Here is an 18,719-nt window from a genome sequence, read left to right on the forward strand (position 1 = left end):
CCCCACCCATAAAGCCATAAAGATTGCATTTTTTATGTCTTACCAAATGTTTTTACCCCTTCTTTTTGTGTTAATGTTTGGTTATGCTTTTCATGTTTTTTGGAATTTTAGGATGATGAGAGTTTGAGAAGATGGAAGGAGCAGCTTCTTGGAAGTGTGGATATCAATGCTGTTGGAGGTAACCATTCTTTTGTTTTCAAGATTTGCTTCATGAATGAACTTTGTGGAATTTCTATAACTGACATGCGAAATTTGAGATCTTTTCCTTTTCTTGTTTATGATGAGGATGACTATCCGTGACGAGAACTAACAGGTTCAAATAGCATATTGTATGTTATGGGGTTTGTGTAAGTCCAGAAAATAGAAGTGTGAACTTTGGGATGCTACCTTCTAGTAATGGTCCTCTTCCTTTTCCTACATTTGCGTTTCAACGCATACAAGGCATGATAGAAATATAATTGTTTAAGTTCTCTTGGTTTTATTTCATTTTTGGAATATGTTTAGTATGAGAATGAAATGAATCTGAATAGAGAAAAAAAAAATGCAGATGATCTGTATAGCCGACTTGAAATTTTTGGTACTGGGGGATTGTTGATTGATTTGATTGCAATTTGGAATGTCATATTAAAGAACAAATTTTTGTGGACTTCATATTTGTTGCATTCCTAATTTGTTCTTCCAGGATCAAATCCTTCTCGCGAAATGTCTGTTAGCTTTAATTGACTTTAATAGAAGGTAGTGTATTCAACTATTCCATTGAGGTATATGCACATACAATTAATAAAATGAAATGATTTCCTGGATTTTGTTTCGTTGGAACATTTGTAGTTTGACTAATCATCTGGTAAATGCTATTGTCTCAGTTTTTGAGTCAGAAAAACAAATTAGATAACAATTCTGGTGTGATTTACAAGTGAGGAGCGTTCTTTTTCATCTTGGATTTTCCATCTTCACGAATTTCAGTAACAAAGAACAGAATACCGATACTGGACCACCCCTTTTGAAGCATAGGTATAGATGACTGAATATATACTTAGTGTTAATACTGTTTCTTTCTCTTAACTCACCGCTCACAGCACCAATTTTCATTTTTCCGTCATAAGTCCTGATACGACATTCTGGAAGGTGATTTTTAGCTGCTTCTTCTGAGTTTCTGTTAATTGTAATGTGTGGTGTAGTAAAGGTAAAAGATTCACTATATCTATGCACAATTTAGCTCTTATTCGTACAGTCAATGTTCTTCAAAAACGACATGTGAGAACTTCTCATGGACATTTTGAGATTACCAAAGTCTTGATGACTATGAAAGAAGTATTTCGATAGAAATTCAGACATTTTATACTCTGTTTTTAATTTGTAGAATCCCTGGATCCAGACGTGAAGATCTTGAGCCTTGAAATCAAGTCCCCTGGTAGACCTGATATTGTTCTCCCAATCCCTGAGGGTGGGAAACCCCAGTGTCCATGGTTTACACTGAAAGAAGGGAGCAAATACAGCCTGAAATTCTCATTTCTAGTCACCAATAATATAGTGACAGGGCTCAAATACATAAACACAGTATGGAAAACTGGTCTCAAAGGTACTAACTATTCTTTGCTGTCTCTATCTATGTGAATGTGGCGACATCTATTTCAGATGTTTCTGATCAAAATGCTTTTTTTCTTTTCACAAAACCTATTTCAGTTGACAGCACAAAACAAATGATTGGGGCCTTCAGTCCTCAATCGGAGCCTTATACACATGAAATGCCGGAGGATACTACCCCTTCTGGCATGTTTGCTAGAGGATCTTACTCAGCAAGGACAAAGGTGATTATCTTCTGCCTTACATGCTCTGAACATATTCTTTGTCTATTATTTGACTTGACCCTCATGCTATATACTGTATGCCAGAACTGAAAATCTTCCGCTATTATTGAATTTGGTGAATATTAAGCTCTTCAATAATGTGGACTGATTGAGACTGCAGATGCTTGATAATATATATGAATTCTAATTGATAACTGCATGTGACTTTCCATAAAAGGTGAAATTAGTAACTTGGAAAATAGGACTAGTTACGTTCTGCAACACGTTAAGATTTCACTGTGTATAAGTTAAATCCCTAACTTTTCCCATATCGGAGAAACAGTTGTCATTTCCTTTCATCTTTATAGATAGGACATAAATTTATTATTCTAGAGGTTGATTCATCTAGTCGAGCCGCAATATGTATTTGCGAAAAGACAGATTTATTAGGTTGGTTCATAAGCAATATTAAGATCCCAAGCATGCACCTAAAGCCTATATTGCTCGGACTCTCCAAAAATGCTGCCTCATCTATGATCCTCCAAAAATGCACTACTTCAGGATCTGATGCGCACACAATAGCATTTCTTGAAGAGTCCGAGCAACACTGCCTGAAATTGAGGCATTTTTAGATGTTTCCATGTTGTTTCAAAACTCCTAAAGAGCACCTAAACTTCACAACCGTCTTCTAAGGGTGTTATGAAGTATTAGACCTCCGATCCATCAAGCAACTAATTACTTAAATAATCTCTGTTGCAACGTACCATGTCTCTGAGATTTCTTAGACAGCCTAAGTAAATCTAATCTCTCAAGTCTCAACAAATTCTTTCTTAGTCTGTATCACTTCCATGTCTGTACTTATAGTTCATAGCTCTCCAAATATGATATATCATGTTCAGCTTGCGCATCTGACAGACATCATTCTAGAGGCTGTTCTACGCGTATTAACTTAAATGTTCCCTCTTTCTTCTTGTTTCAGTTCCTTGATGATGATAACAAGTGCTATTTGGAGATCAACTACACATTTGACATCAAGAAGGAGTGGCTGGCAACATAAACAAAGATGTTGCTTGAATTGTCAAACCAAGAGTATTCTTGTTTTCATTCTTCGTAATTTTTGTCCCGTCTTGTCTGATAGTTTTTTTGAGAAGAGGAAAAGAAAAAAGATAACATTTTTCTGCAATTGATTATTCAATGATGTGAAGGAGTTAACTTTAGCAGTTAGGTTCTTACTTATTGAGTATCATTGAATAAAGTTGAGCTTTGGCTATGACTGATTAACAATGAGCTCTCTCTTTCTATCTCTTTCCTTCTGTTCGCACGCATAGCTATCGTCGTTTTCTAATTGAATGTCCAGTAACTGAGATATCTTGAGAGACCAAAAGATTTTGTTGATCAAATTTTGATCTTTCATGTTATGGTTTTTGCATCCTTGTACTTTCCTTCTAACTAAATTGACCATTGTCACCATATTTCTCTTCTTAGAGAATATTATATCAAGCTTACTCTTTCATACTTCCATAGTATTATACTGAGTTTCTTGTACTTTGATTATCACATCACTTTGTGGTTTGTCATGTTTTTTTTTAATTTTTTTGTCTTGACTTCTCCTGTTCTGCTGTTTGTTTTTGTCGATTTGTTTGTAATGTTTTTACTCCAGAATCTATCGAAATCAACTTTTTTGACACACTATTCTTGTCGGTCTTTATTTATAGGATTACACTAGTATTTTGTAAATTTTTTCTAGGTTACAGTGAAATTTTACAAGTGACATCCAAGAAAAATACAGTGTATGGAGACCTTATTATAATCTTATAGTTAGTGACTATTTAGACATTGTAATCGAATGACCTTTATACCTTTTTATTTACTGTCATATCCTCAATAAGTTAAGTTACATTATATTTTTGATAGTCAACTTGGATACAAAGATTATAAAATATAATTATATTAAAATCAAATATAAAAACTCCACCAATGACCATGAACCCGACCATGACATGGTACCCATGTGAACTTGACTTTAAGAACTTTACATAAACTTTAAAAGATAATTCGTATTAAATTTGAATCGTGTATTAATTCTTTTCGAGTCTATTTTTATCTTTTGAATTAAGGTTCCAATTTAGTTGTCACACCTTGAAGGATTAATCAATACTAAATAAAAACAAATTTTTATCAAAACTTTCAAATTCATAACTGTCTAGCTAATTTGAATTTAACGTATTTGACGCTCTTAACATAAGAGATTTTGTCGAATTTATATTATAAGAGTTTTTATATCAAAAAATTTAAATTCGAGATATCTGATTTAACGTTCGAGATCTCATTAAGAAGGTGCTTCCCCTATATTAACTTCTCACACGTTAAACATTTCCCCGCATTAAATTCTCAAAAACTCCTCTTTCTCTCTCACACAAAAATGGCCCTAAAATTCAACCGCAATCTCGCCGGAACTCTCTTCGCCGCCGTGGTAATCGCTTCCTTCTTCTTCCACGCCTCCGCTGCACTCGGCGGAGGAAAAGGCGGTTTACTCGGCGGTTGGAGCCGTATAACCGACACAAAAGACAGTAAAGTAGTGGAGATCGGTAAATTCGCAGTGGATCAGTACAACGAGGATTCCAAATCCAAATTAGTGTTTAAACGAGTGGTGAAAGGAGAAACACAAGTCATCGCCGGGACAAATTACCGACTGGTCATCTCCGCCACAGACGGCGGTCGTCGTAGCCGGAGCGGCGATAAGTACTTGGCGGAAGTTTGGGATAAGCCATGGATGAGCCGTAGGAATCTCACTTCCTTCAAAAAATTATAGATTGTGTTTAATTTTCTGGTGTTTTGTTGCAAAAATGTTGTGTTCATTGTGATTTTTAAGTTTCTTATTAATGTTTAATTAGTGATTTTTGTTTACTGTTAATATATTTAATTTTTTCTCTTAGTACTATTTATAGATCTAAGTTTGAAACTTAAATTTTTTTTTTAATCGAGCTCGTTGTATTAGACTACTACATTACAGTTCTCATTAAAAAGTATAATAGCAAACAAGTTTAAGTTGTTTAAGTTATATATATCGAACGGACGATTAATTTTTTTATATATATTGATTGATAATATTTTAGTTAATTTATTTTATCTTAAATCGTAAATTTTGTCGAATAAAATATAAGTTTAATGTATAATTCAAAAAATGTACCTAATAAGTTTAGTACTTGTATATCTTAGAGTTTAGCTTTTTTATATTCACTTTTGCTACTAACAAAATGTTATACTTGTCACATGAATAAGTTAAGTTTTATGCATAAATTGAGTAAAAGATATTTATATAATTATGTCATATATAAAATAATTATAAGCATAATCAATATATATATATATATAATATTATTTATTTGCTATACAACTTGTTGAAATAAAGTTGGACTGAGTGGATAGGTCTCAGTTTTTTTTTTTCCATTAAATTTTGAGCATTTAATGTTTGATGCTTGAAAATTATCAATCTACTTTTACTTTTATTTATATGCATTAAAAATTTTAATTTCATTAAATGGTGCAAGTAAGTGTCACTATTTATAATGACTTTTGACTCTTTTTCTTTGATTTTCTATTTCTAATAATAAATTTAAATTTATCATAGAATTTATACATGATTATAATATTTGTAATTGAATTCTTTTATTATAAGATATTCAAATGTAAAAATCTAATAAAATAAGGAGAAATTTCATAAAATAACTATAAAATTATGATATAAATATTAAATATCTAGCGAAATACAAAAATAAATAAAAAAAACATATCAAAATTATATTTTGTTTGATTTTCCCCTTTTCCTTTAATTATGGATCTATGAATTAGTTATTAAGAGAATATATGACAAAATTAATTTGTCTTGATTGTGAGGAAAAGGCATTTTGTTGATTCACGTGAAAGTGTCATAATAGGATCCCATGCTAATATTAAATTAAAATCGATCGTTTTCTCCAAAAAAAATTAGATGTGAATTATGGAGTAAGATAAAGTCTTCCTTAAAGGTTAATATAATTGAATTATTTATATCGTTTTATTCTTAATTGAATATCTATTCAATTTTATAAAAGGTTTTTTCCGATAGATTTCTATATGCATGAATAGGAATTGAAATTTATATAAAAATTGACTATTTAAATATATTCGTTTTACACGATATAATATATATATGACAATAATTGTCACGTAGGATGCATTTGTTGTTTGTTTAACGTCATATAAATCGAAGTGTGTATTTGTGTAAACGCGAAATTAGGACGTAGAAATTAGTTCAAACAAAATTAAAAAACACGTTTATATATTATGTCTTAACAATAAGAGTTATTTGTTCAATTGCAGTTAAATATATAATCAAATGGTTAAATTAGAAATAATTACGGTTAAATTTCATATGAGACCAAAGGTGTTACATGATATTTCTCTATTTTGTTTAAATCTTAATGATAGATAATAATATCAATCGATACTTATTGCATTATTATCTTTATCCAACCAGTCATTTTAATCTTTACTAACTAAAAAATAAGATAAAAGCACATATTGCTCAATCATAATTACCTTATGTATAACAAACATATTCATGTTTCTTGAATTTATTAATTAGATGTAAACATTCTTTCTACAACAAATATCTTGCTTAATAATCGAGATGTATTTTGCATCGTAAAAACTTCATAAAAAATACTCATTTGACTAAATTACCGTTATTAATTCTTTTAAGAGTACTTTTAGTTTGAGTTTTTTTTTCTTTTAAAATTTAAATATTTATATACTAATAAATTATTTTAGCTATTTAATTATTTATAAATAAATAAATAAATAAATAAATAAAGTAATAGTATCCTAATAATATTATACAACTATACTTTTACTAGCCACTTACTAAAAAAATGTTAGATCCGTGATAATATTTCGGGGTGTGGGGCCCAACCAGATTCAACTGAAAACAGGAATCTGCTGTAGCTTCGGTGCACAGAGAGCTAACGGAGCAGATCGGTGGTTCAATAGTCTCCGGTCGCCGGCGGCATCAGTAGTAGCGGCAGCGGCAGCTTTGTCGTTACCAGAAAATAGAATCGGCGCCGGAGACACAGGTCGGGTAAAGATGAAGGGTTTATTATTCAAATCAAAGCCGAAAACTCCGGTTGAACTTGTTCGTCAAACTCGTGATCTCCTTATGTATACACAGCGTAATTCTGATATTCGCGAGAGCAAGCGAGAAGAGAAGGTAATGGTTTGTTTATTAAAATATAATTCTCTTGCTGTTTTTTTTTTCAATGGTAGTGTTTAGACATGCTTAAGTTTTTGTTTGGTTGTGATTTGAGTCGGAGGTAAAGCTAGAATTTTAGGTTTATGAGTTCTGAATTGTAGGGAAACGTAGTTTATTGGTGTTGTGATTAAATTGTTTATACAGATTAAGTGAATCGTCTCAACACAAATACTCCTTAGGTTTTAATTTGTTTGTGCTTACTACGGAGTTTAAGAAAGTAAAGAAATATTTGAATTTTGTGGTCTTTAAACATGTCATATTGAAAGTTAGTACTAAAGAGTTTGCTAGGAAAGTGTGAAGCATTCTTTTTGAAATTGACTAAAAAGGAAATAAGACGAACAAATTGAAATAGGAGTATGTGGCTTAGGCTAAATTTATGCAGAACTGTAGTTCAACCACTGATTCGAGTTTGTTTTGCTTTTAGTTTATTGGGATCAAGTTTTTGGCTGTATGCTTTTGATCTGGATAGTTTTGTGCATTGTCAGAATTGGTTGTCCTTAGCTAGCTAAATTTGGAGCTGGATCATTTGTTTTTGAATATGATTAAATATTTACTTTGATTCCATTGGATGCTTAAATTGTTAGAAATTCAATGGATGAATCAACTATGCCTAAATCCTGTATTTATTTGGTTAGTTAAATATGATGGAACTGGTGGATAGATGTTACTTAGTGTATGTGCTAGTTGTAGTGGGACAATTTTTCAAAGTTGTGTCATCGTTGGATTTGGTTCTATCTTTAGGTTTTGGAGTACTCCATTGATATGAATTGCATGATGAAAAGAAGGAACAACCATATGTAGTTCTGTTTCTGATTGAATATGCATACACCAATTGCTTATAAATTTGAGTCGTGTACTTCTTTTCTTATCCGAATATGCAGATGATGGAGTTAAGCAAGACAATGCGGGACTTGAAGTGCGTTCTTTACGGGAATGGTCAATCAGAACCTGTCTCTGATGCATGTTCTCAGCTGACTCAAGAATTCTTTAGAGAAGACACCCTACGGCTGCTGATTAATATGCTTCCAAAACTGAATTTAGAGGTAATACTTTACCCTTGAGTGCATGAAGTTTCTTGTGGTCATGTTGTATCGTTCTTATTGTATCAATTGACCTTTTTATGCATTTATCTGCATTTCATAAGAATATCATCTGGTTCTCTAGTGTTCGCTTCTGGTTTCACTGCATGTGATTGGTATTGGCTTTTGATGTTTATTGATCCTATTACACATAAGATCTTGTTGTTTCCATCCTATTGTCTTCCTATTACAAGGAGGTTTACTTTTTGCAGGCTCGGAAAGATGCTACTCAAGTAGTTGCAAATCTGCAAAGACAACAGGTTCAATCGCGGTTGATTGCTTGTGATTACTTGGAAGCAAACATTGATCTGATGGATATATTAGTAGCAGGGTAAGCAGTGTCAGAAAAGAAGTTCAGGAATATGGTGGCATGTTATTATCACGTGCCTATTGCATTATTAAATTGATTTATTTTATGAGTTTTTAAATTGTTTGAACTAATTTTGCCTTTTACTTTCTAATATAAATGCCGACTCTTATGCATGGGCAATCAACAAAAAGAATGGTATGATAGATGAACATGTTATACATATAATTAAAATAGGATGGTCAAAATGAAGAACTGCTACTGGGGTGCTATGTGATAGAAGGATGCTAATCCGTGAAAGGTAAGTTTTATAGAACAATTTTAAGACCCGTGAACATTCACAAGATAAGTGTTCAGAGATGCAAATGCTAAGATAGATGTGTGGTCATATAATATTAGACAAGATTGAAAAGACCACGTTCAGATTAACAGAAGGTGCAAGTAGCACATATTGGGTATAGAATGAGAACAGATCGCTTGAGATACTTTGGTCATGCCCTGTGTTTTCCTCCAGATACACCGATCCATAGGTGTGATATTTTTTTTTTTTGAAACTCGATCCATAGGTGTGAAATAATGATGAATGAAGGTGTTAAAGTGGAATAATGTTTTAGATTAGTTGTAAGAAATAGAGGTGATAGGCGGCAGTATGATTAGTCTGTAATACCTTTTGAAGGGGAACTACATATTTTGGATGTAGTATACATGTGAATATATAGATTAGTGTTACTATCCTCGGGAAAAAAAATCACTTGGAACAAAGTAGTCTGGAAAGATACACAATCTTTTGAAATCTATGCATATTTAGTGAAAAATAAAGAATGATGGAAGAAAACGATCTATATATTTAGTCTTGTTAGTACTTTAACTTTAGGTCCTATGCTATTCTCAGTCTTTTATCCCTGTCAGATATTTGTATTTATCAGTGGAAAATATAGAGAACTTTCTGTTCCTTTTTGTTTTGTATAATATTGGCCTGAGATAAGCTTAAATAGAGCTACATGGTCAGTGAGGATTTATCTAGATGAGCCCAACTCTTTGGCATTGAGGTGTTATTGTAATCAAAGTAACTCCTTTATTCACATATCCAGTCAAGTACCTTTGCACTAGTTGTACTGAGGTAGTATTTTTTGCCATTTTTAAACCCTTGGTAGGATAGCCTCTTTTATAAAATTTGTTTCCTAGGAAGAAAATGCGTTTTTGAAGATCATCTGTCAATCTTTTGGTTATTGGTATATGGATTTCTGATGATTCTTTTCCCTTGCCGTTTAGGTATGAGAATATAGAACTGGCTTTGCATTATGGTACAATGCTAAGGGAATGCATTCGACACCAGAGTGTTGCAAGGTGAATCACATGAACCTATCTGATGCGCTTTTTTTTTCTTCTTCTTTTTTTTTTTTTTCAAACAATTACATGTCATTTGAATTGATTGGTATTAGAGGATTCATATATCTGATGTAAGTTGAAGTACGTAATTTCTTTCTTTTTGCTACCTATTTCTAAATTTTTGACTGTGAATGAAATGTATTGCAACCTTATGCTGCTACTGCTGGATCTATTTTTTTAGAACATATATATGTGCTTTTGTTGTTAGGTATGTCTTGGAATCAGAGCATGTGAAGAAGTTTTTTGATTATATTCAGCTGCCAAATTTTGACATTGCTGCTGATGCCGCTGCAACTTTTAAGGTTGGGTCCTTTTAATTATGTTAGTGGAATGAATATCTGATAGATAATCGTTGTTCCCTTGAAAATATTCTATTGTCATTTCAATGGCTATTCAAACAAATATGGCATCAATCTTTTTCCCTATTGCACTAGCAAACCTCTTTGAAAAGAAGGAAAGAGAAGCTAATTGTACTCCACGTGAACCCTTGTCTGTATAAGGTGTGGTTAGCTTGCTTTTTTCAGATCAATAATTGGGGCTTCTTAATGTCCGCTGTAAGAATTTGCTGAATTAATTTCTACTGAAATTCAGTAGATTGGTCATCGTACTATGGTCATTCCAAAGCTAATAGTGGTCTGGACATATTTATTGTTGTTCTGAGAAGCTTGTGCTCTTTCTTAAGAGTCGCTTCTCATGCCTACAGCAGCATTATACCAATTCGGTTGCAATATTTTTTGCAGGAACTCTTGACGAGGCACAAATCAACAGTAGCTGAGTTTCTTTCGAAGAATTATGACTGGGTAATAGATTTAGTGTATTTGTCTTATTGCTTATTATTGTACGCATGCAAGTTAACTGTTTGTACCATAGTTACCGGGAATTCTCTATGAACTTGTTGCTGCTTGTTTTGTTATCTATAGTTCAAGTTGTTCTTTAGAAACTTCTTGCTTCATATGGCTTTGATACTTCAACGTGTTTTGTTGTACACACTATTATTTTGTTTATTACAATGAAATGATTCTTATAGTACTGATGGAAGACTCAGTTAATACACATTTTACCTTTTATTTTTTTGGGGATTCATGGCTTTCAGAGACTTACTTTATTAATGTTATTGGAAACTCTTGCTTTCACCCAATGGTGCCTCTTGAGACACCTTTTCATTAGCAAAAAGGGGTGATAAATTGTGACATATAATTGGTAAGAGAAGTAGTGTTAAGAACCTTATAGTCTGTTCTTTTTGCTGCCATTTTCCTTTCACCCAGGATTGTGTAGTTTAGGGTAGGCAGGATAGGATCAACTGTTATTGTCTTGGGGATATCGGTAAGGAGGATTTTAGTGCCAGCAACATGAATTCTCAGTGTTTTGTACTTGGGGTTAATGATTGGTACATAAACTTGTTCAACATTAAACTGTATGATATATGTTTTTTAACTTCTAATAGCTATTTACTTGGGGTTAATTATTGGTACATAAATGTGTTCAACATTAAACTGTATGATATATGTTTTTTAACTTCTAATAGCTATTTCCGGTTTTCTTGTTGGATTTTTTCATCAATTACTCTTTCTTCGATAAATGAATTACGAGGAACTTATTCTGTGCTGGTTTTGCTTTCAGTTCTTTGCCGAGTATAACTCCAAACTGCTAGAGTCCAGTAATTACATCACCAGAAGGCAAGCTATCAAGGTAAGGGAAGCCTCCGCTCTTCTTGTAGACAACTTGTGCTGAATAATATACTTCCGAAAAATTCTGTTTCTTCAGAAACTTTTCACATCTTTTGGGAAATATCTCAGTGGAACCAAGTACATAGTATCCACACATGTTTGATGTGCATTTTCTACCTCAAGCCCTCCTCATATTTACATAGATAACATCTTTTATCAATCCCTTGTATACTGATCCTCATTTTGTTGAAAGAGCTGTTTTTGCATCTTCCTTTACTCAGAGGGCTGTGTTTGTAGTTGACTTCATAAATTCTTTAGAGAACACTTTAATATGTACCTTTTGGGTTGGGCTTAGCAGAAATGCTCTTTCCATGATAAATCAGGGAAGAGGAGGAAATTGAAGTTCTTGGATAAGAGAAACTTGAATGAAATTTCTGTATTCAGAATTTAGCAGTTTTATAGATTCACTAGAATGGAGTGATTCAATCTGTTGATTAACGGGAAATAGAACTTTTTGATCTTGAAGAGAAATTTCAAGAGGTTCAGTTTCTTCCCCCCATTTATTCAAGCTCTCTTTATTTCTTTCTACCGGAAATTCATAATGTTATACACCACTAAAGGTCATTATAGTTCTGGAGTCTTTCTTCATTTCTTTCACTCAGTGACTCTTTCCAATTTATGTTTAGGTAGCTTGTAGCCTGATAGGTATCCCTTTTTCATGTCTTTCTTTTAATCTTTAAAGATATTTGTTTTATTGTTGCAGCTGTTGGGAGACATCCTGCTCGACCGCTCAAATGCTGCAGTAATGACACGTTACGTTAGTTCAAGAGACAACTTAAGGATCCTTATGAACCTTCTCAGGGTATTGAGCTATATTTTGTTGCATTTTACTTATTTCAGCCCTCTCTTCCTGACGGTTCTTCTACTTCATTCTTTAATCTTGTATTCTCTTGAAGTTTCTTAGTTCTTTTGGTGCATTTGATTTTATCGTCTTCGTATTTTGTGGGTGGTGGGGGCTTTACCATATCTATCATAAAATAGTTGCAGTTGATATTCGCGTCGCAACATCAGTTCAAGTTTCGTGTGTGATAAGTCCAACTCAATCTAATGGACAAATCGTTAACTTGTGAAATGTGTAGAATTAGATCGACCACTTTTTGCTTAGTACAAAAGAGTTGAACGAATATGTCACTCACTCATTTGAACAAGTTCAGAGACTTGGATGGTAATTTTTACGTGTATAGAAATAGTTGTGCAGCTCCCTTTTCCCATCACTGTAGTTGATGATCTGAAAAGCCAGATTCGTACCGAGAAGAATTGCAACACTACGCCATCAAAATATCTCCTTGAATTGCTGTAACTTTTTGTTGATTGGTAATTTCCTCCTTTGGCAGGAGTCAAGCAAGAGTATCCAGATAGAAGCATTCCATGTTTTCAAGGTACTCTATTGATTTCGACTTTTTTAAACCACGTCTGCTGACCGTTCCGTTAGCAACAGCTTCATTTCTGGCTTTCGTCTTTTGCAGTTATTTGCTGCAAACAAGAACAAGCCTTCAGATATTGTTAGCATCCTCATCGCAAATAGAAGCAAGCTTCTGCGCCTCTTTGCCGATTTCAAGACTGATAAAGGTACATACATACACAGTAAATATCAATTACCAATATGTTACATGCACAAGAAATATGTACTCAGAACTGTATCTCGTGAAAGGATGCCTCACAGTTTCCCTCAGGTCTTATGCACGTAAGCTGGCTCGGACACCACAGTTATCCAAAAACGTAACATTATTCCTAACTCTTTCGTCTTTTCTTATCTTACAGAGGATGAGCAATTTGAGGCTGACAAAGCACAAGTTGTCAAAGAAATTGCAGCCCTTGAAACCAAGGAACTCTCTTGAACTCAGTACTAGTTAGTTCCTAAGCTGTCAAGGTTATGGCCCTGTGTGTGTAAATAATGATGATTTTTCTCAACTGAACTTAGCTCTTGAAATTATTAATTAACCTTCACTTTTTGTGTGTAGTTATTTTGTCATTTGTTTCCTTCATCTTCTTTCTCTAGCCAAAATACTTCTTTTTGGAAGGTTTGGAGATTTTATTGTTGCATTTCCTTCGAACGTATTGATTTTTTTGAGCCGAGTGTATACTGGAAACAACCACCCTACTCTATAAAGATAGAAGGTTAGCGTACACGATTGACGGTACACAACACCTTCCTCACACTAGTAAAATTATATTGTTGTGTAGTTTAACAAACTAGAGCCTCCCTCCACTTCCTTTTTGTTATAACTATATAAAATTTATAGCATTATAACTATGTAAAATTGCATTGTCTTGTTTATTAAATTGGCTTATTTGTATTGAAATTTTTGTTCTTTAGCCATCAACTTATATTGGAAAAGGACATGATATATATAAAACTTTGTTATTCAAAACTCATATATTCATCGTTATAAAAATAATCAAAATGAAAAAATAATTTTAAATTAATTTTTATTAACTTTTTTTTTTATTTTAAAAAAATCCATTTACGTATATATTTGATGTTTTTTTCATTAAAACTCAAATAGTAATAATTAAAGAAGTCAAAAATAATATATATGTGAAAATATCAAATACATGATTTTTTAAATATTAAAAATGGATTTTATCATTTTTGTAATGATATGTGTATATGTGAGTTATTTTTGTAACGATAAAAAATATATGTAAGTTATTTTTATAATGATACAGTTATATATGAATTACTTTTATAACGAGGACATATATAATTTTAAATGACAAACATTTGTAAAATTTGTAAAATATTATAATACTAAAAATAAATTTATGCTCAAAAAAAAAATCATTTAGCATGATAGGCAAAATTTAACACCAACACAAATTGGTCAAAAGTGCAAATAACCAATTATTTATTACTTCTACATCTCCTCTTCTAAGATTTTAGGGTTTAACGAAAACCCTAACAAAATTGGGCATCAATGGAGGCTCTGAAAGAGTGTAGGGCGAATTTGCTTGTATATTTACATCCATCAAACGCCAAAAATGTCGAAACCGCTGTTTATCGCGAACTCAGTTCACTGCTTTTCAAGTAATTCCTCATCATCTTTCCTATTTTGTATTAGAAAATTGAAGTACGGTTCAATTTGAAGTTTCAGATTTTGTGTTTTGTGTTTTCCTCAGTGAAATCTATCTACAAACAAATTCAACCAAAAAAAAAGTGATTTTTTGGTTTTGATATGAGAAATTTTGGTAAATGTTACATTTTTTTAGTGTGGAGATGATAAGTAGTTGATAACGCATGTTTTGTTTCAGTAGAGTGTTTATTAATCCATTTTTAGTTAATTATATTGCTCGGTCTCTCCAAAATTGTTGCTGCAACATAGGTTTGTCTAGAACTTCCCATATGTGAGCTTTGTATAGCAGGCTTTGAGCTAGTATAATAGAGGAGAATTGTGGTAGGTTGACTGAGTGCATAGATAATATAGTCGCAATATGATGATTCTGCTAAACATTGGCTTTGTCTAGGCATCATGCCATATATCGGTATCATGGGTGCACTGCTTAAAAGGTGAGAGGGAGGTTGGATTTCATCTCTGCAAGTAGTTAGAGATTGATGTGTGTCTAATTATTATTGTTATGTTTTGATCAGTTCATTGATTGTGAATGGATTGTGCAAGCAATTTTACTTTTTCAGCTTGTTCAATCAGTTGGACGGATTATTGAGTTTATTCGGGAGGTATCCCATGGTCTCCTCTTTACTGTCTGTTTTATTTTGGGTTGACAATCCTGCTATTTAAAGTTCCTATTTTCATGGGGCAATGTTTTCTTTCTTTTCTTCCCTCCATCATCACTTAGGAATTTGGTGTTTGAGTTTATTTGGCCTTCTGCTCCACTTGTTTCTTAGGTACTTTTGTTCATAAGATTCCTTATTTTTACAGGTTTAATGAAGCTTTAGATGGTGTGGTATTGACTTATGAACCCAAGTTCAGTAGCAATTTGGCTAGAATTCTTCCAGGAATTCACCCTTATTTTGGTGTGAGACTTGAAGCAAAATTGCTACTTTTTAATCCAAAGCCAGAAATGCTATTAGGTAGTCCTGCAACTGAGTTCTTATTTGCGTAATATCATGTGGATACAAACACATTAGTTTTAAAAAAATCTTTTTGTTTGTAAAATTGTACTGTAGCTCAGTTTCTTTCCAGGCTTTTTGTTCTTGGAGTAAATGCTAAAGTAACGTAATTTTTTTCAATTTCACCACCTCATTGTTTTCCCTTTTTCAAAAACTCAAAGCTCAACTCCCACCCTAGAGATATAAATATTTAAGGGGGCGTTTGGTAGAGTGTTTTAGCAAAAATAATGCCTTTGGTACACGTTTTCATGCCAAGCATTAGTTATACGCCCTATTGTGTACTAATTCCATGGATTTCTAGGTATCAGTAATGCAAAAGGATTTAATGCATGCATTAGCATTGTAAAAGTCCCAATACCCCTTAAAATCCCCTTTACATGTTTTTCACCATAATTGTGAAGGATGTTTTTTATACACTAAACCAAACAATGCAGAAGAAATAATTTTTGTATAACTAATGCAAGCATTACTAATACACTCTATTTAGCATTATTTTTATACACTGTACCAAACAACCCCTAAATGTTTAAGAGTGTGTGTCATAGGTATAATATGGTAAATTTGTTTGGATGGACTTTGTTTCTTTAATCCTACTTTCGATATTGATCTTTTCAGAAGGTGAGGTCGTTAAAGTTGGCCAGCAGTCTATTCACATAGTTGTTCTTGGTTTTTCTTCGGCTGTCATAGCAGATGAGGACATTCGAGAAGATTTCAAGTATAAACTTGTAAGCACTTTGAACTAATGAAACCTTGAGTTGAGATATAGATTTGATACTGATTTGTCTTTGAATATGTTTCTCTTTTCATAGAAACACGGGAAAGAAGTTTTTGTCAGCAGATCTAACAAGAAACACAGGATTAAAGTGGGAACTACTCTACGGTTCTCAGTTAAGAAGTAAGATTTTCGTTCAAATTTTTTATTGAGCACTGGAAATTCTTTTCCTGTGTTCCTCTAAAATAGGGATTGATACATACCAGAAGTAATATAAAACAAAGAAAGAACAGAAGCATATATGCAGTTATTTTGGTTCAATTCAGCAGTCTGAAGGTCTGCGTACACTCTGCCCTCCCAGACTACACGTGTGGGATTACATACTAGGCATATTTGTTGTTGTTGTAGAGAAAGAGATCGTGAGATTTAAGAATATGGTGCATAAATATGACTTGATGAATCAAGGGAGAGTCATATAACTAATAACTTCGAACTGTTGTAATAGCTAAAGAGGTGTAATTTGCGAGGTGATTTTGTTTTTTTAATCACTTAAAGGATGAATTAGACTTGATGTCGTGCTCTTTATTTGTAGTTTTGATGAAGAGATACTGCATATGTGTGGGTCATTAATTCCAGATAACACAGGAAATATTCAATGGTTGGAAACGACGGCAGAAGAGTCTCAAGCTTACAGGTTTGCTTGCTAACTGTGAAGTTTCTATTCACTTATTTCATTCCATCACTCCGCCTCATGCATTTTTCTGATACTACAGCATTACGGAGAAGAGGATAGGCAACAAAAGGGCTGCTGAATTGCTTGAGCCAGATAACTTAGTACCCTACAAGGGAAATCTGAAATCTGAAAATCATATTAAGAAATCAAAAAGATCTAAAAGCAGAGACAGCTGAATGTGCTCATTGTACGCATACATCAGAACAATTTTTTGGTAAGGTCTTTTCTTTTGGTTTTGTTTCCGTATCTTAGTTACTCTGCTCATTAAATCTTTGCTTTTGATCTTCCATTCATTCCTTGGATCTCAATTAAATTTCCACCCATAAATTTCCAATTTATTTGACCTTGGGTAATTAAGGTTGATACCTCCTGCATTACAAAAGAGGTAAAGGGACAAATTAATAGCTACATCCAACGAAGGGAGCAACAACAATTTGGGACTTGGAAGGCAAAATGCAATAATGGGGAATGAGGTTAAGCTCATTTTCCTTGGGCCCTTGTGATAAAATTGCATTTTGGATGATTTGCTGGATAAATATAAACACCTTGAGGATGTAGTTAATATAAAACAAACATAAGTTGATGCTCCTTTGTGCTGTTTGTTTTATGATGGAGGTGGTGAGAGGTTTGATGGTTTAGGTGATGGTGGAGGAGAAAAGGTCTTGGCTTTGGCAAAGGTAGTTGTGGCATCGTGCTGGACTGCTGGTCTAGGAGGTAATAACGAAAACAAAAGCAGCTCTAGTGAAAAAGAAAATAAGACAGTAAGAAAATAATTTAATAAAAGATGTTATAAATGTCAGGAGATTCGCAAAGTATGTAACAGAGAATCCGGGGTATCTTTTATTTTTCTTTCGAAGAATCCAGGTATAGTTTAGGGGTGTGTTTTTTATCCCCTTTCCCATCTCAAATCAATTTCCTCCCATAATTTTCCAATTTCTTTTGATGCTTTGATATGAACATATTGCTCCCACCCCTTCCCCTTCCTTCTATTATTCCTGTACTTAACCACATTACATGGAAATTTTTTGTAGTGCCTCAACTCTCAAGCTAAGGCTAGTTACATACGTTGAATTTGGAACCGAAGGTGGATATCAAAACTACAGAGAATTAGTTGAACAACTTGGACGCGAGGTGATTTGTGTAGAAGGGACCAGTAAAGACGTCGTGCCCGCCGGTCTTTGTTGTTGTTATCATGATAATATAGGAGGAAGATGAAACTTTAATTATGCATAATCATTTATCAATGTAATCTTCTCAGTTTTGCTCAACTTGAATGACACTAGTGCCAATATAAATGACTCATCTTTTTCTCAGAATTGGCAAAGTTAAACCAGGTCTGCTTTCTGTGTAGTGCACATCATGTTACAATACCTATCAGTCTAAATGCAATGGCAGTACTGATGCTTGCCTCCCGGAAGAGAGTCGGGTTGTTCCCATAGCTTGAACCTGTGGTCATACAACGATAACTCTTACTTTTTCAACGTGGTCACGCAACTAATAGTTAGTAAGAAATGTAACCGGTGTTTAATATCATCTTAAGAAGCAAAAAACAGGAAATAATTACCCACTGAATTAACATTATTTATAATATGCACCATTTAAACAAAGCAAAGTAGCTAGGGACCT

At 33.2% G+C, this 18,719-nt stretch overlaps 4 protein-coding genes across 4 annotated transcripts in view; all 4 read left to right on the top strand.

The window, feature by feature from the left end:
* Positions 1-3,205, top strand: part of LOC107018768 (rho GDP-dissociation inhibitor 1-like) — a 5,755-nt gene extending 2,550 nt beyond the window's left edge. The window contains exons 2-5 of the mRNA XM_015219333.2: positions 112-178; positions 1,361-1,579; positions 1,684-1,808; positions 2,767-3,205. Coding sequence (XP_015074819.1) covers positions 112-178; positions 1,361-1,579; positions 1,684-1,808; positions 2,767-2,844 — 489 coding nt within the window. The 3' untranslated portion in view covers positions 2,845-3,205. The remainder of the gene's footprint in view (positions 1-111; positions 179-1,360; positions 1,580-1,683; positions 1,809-2,766) is intronic.
* A 942-nt stretch (positions 3,206-4,147) lies between these two features.
* LOC107019831 (cysteine proteinase inhibitor 5-like) lies at positions 4,148-4,728 on the top strand. The gene has a single exon (XM_015220201.2). The coding sequence runs from the start codon at positions 4,210-4,212 to the stop codon at positions 4,597-4,599; it is 390 nt and encodes a 129-aa protein (XP_015075687.1). The 5' UTR covers positions 4,148-4,209; the 3' UTR covers positions 4,600-4,728.
* A 1,963-nt stretch (positions 4,729-6,691) lies between these two features.
* On the top strand, positions 6,692-13,622 carry LOC107020848 (putative MO25-like protein At5g47540). The gene is made up of 11 exons (XM_015221366.2): positions 6,692-7,035; positions 7,959-8,120; positions 8,369-8,487; positions 9,736-9,810; positions 10,061-10,154; positions 10,593-10,652; positions 11,473-11,541; positions 12,283-12,381; positions 12,914-12,958; positions 13,046-13,148; positions 13,341-13,622. The coding sequence occupies exons 1-11, from the start codon at positions 6,913-6,915 to the stop codon at positions 13,415-13,417; spliced, it is 1,026 nt and encodes a 341-aa protein (XP_015076852.1). The 5' UTR covers positions 6,692-6,912; the 3' UTR covers positions 13,418-13,622.
* Positions 13,623-14,413: 791 nt separating this feature from the next.
* Positions 14,414-18,423, top strand: LOC107018824. Its single transcript, XM_015219407.2, has 7 exons — positions 14,414-14,607; positions 15,458-15,609; positions 16,264-16,373; positions 16,458-16,543; positions 16,953-17,054; positions 17,134-17,307; positions 18,125-18,423. Exons 1-6 carry the CDS (start codon positions 14,498-14,500, stop codon positions 17,267-17,269), a joined length of 696 nt encoding a protein of 231 aa, XP_015074893.1. The 5' UTR covers positions 14,414-14,497; the 3' UTR covers positions 17,270-17,307; positions 18,125-18,423.
* Positions 18,424-18,719: the final 296 nt, after the last annotated feature.

This window comes from Solanum pennellii, chromosome 5, assembly GCF_001406875.1.
Source record: "Solanum pennellii chromosome 5, SPENNV200".
Classification (NCBI taxonomy): domain Eukaryota; kingdom Viridiplantae; phylum Streptophyta; class Magnoliopsida; order Solanales; family Solanaceae; genus Solanum; species Solanum pennellii.

Coding starts and splice junctions, on each gene's coding strand:
- LOC107019831 (XM_015220201.2), top strand. CDS start 4,210: ATGGCCCTAAAATTCAACCGCAATCTCGCCGGAACTCTCTTCGCCGCC.
- LOC107020848 (XM_015221366.2), top strand. CDS start 6,913: ATGAAGGGTTTATTATTCAAATCAAAGCCGAAAACTCCGGTTGAACTT. Junction 7,036..7,958: donor AGAGCAAGCGAGAAGAGAAG/GTAATGGTTTGT, acceptor CCGAATATGCAG/ATGATGGAGTTAAGCAAGAC. Junction 10,653..11,472: donor TTTCGAAGAATTATGACTGG/GTAATAGATTTA, acceptor TTTTGCTTTCAG/TTCTTTGCCGAGTATAACTC.
- LOC107018824 (XM_015219407.2), top strand. CDS start 14,498: ATGGAGGCTCTGAAAGAGTGTAGGGCGAATTTGCTTGTATATTTACAT. Junction 14,608..15,457: donor CTCAGTTCACTGCTTTTCAA/GTAATTCCTCAT, acceptor TTATTTTTACAG/GTTTAATGAAGCTTTAGATG. Junction 15,610..16,263: donor AAAGCCAGAAATGCTATTAG/GTAGTCCTGCAA, acceptor TGATCTTTTCAG/AAGGTGAGGTCGTTAAAGTT.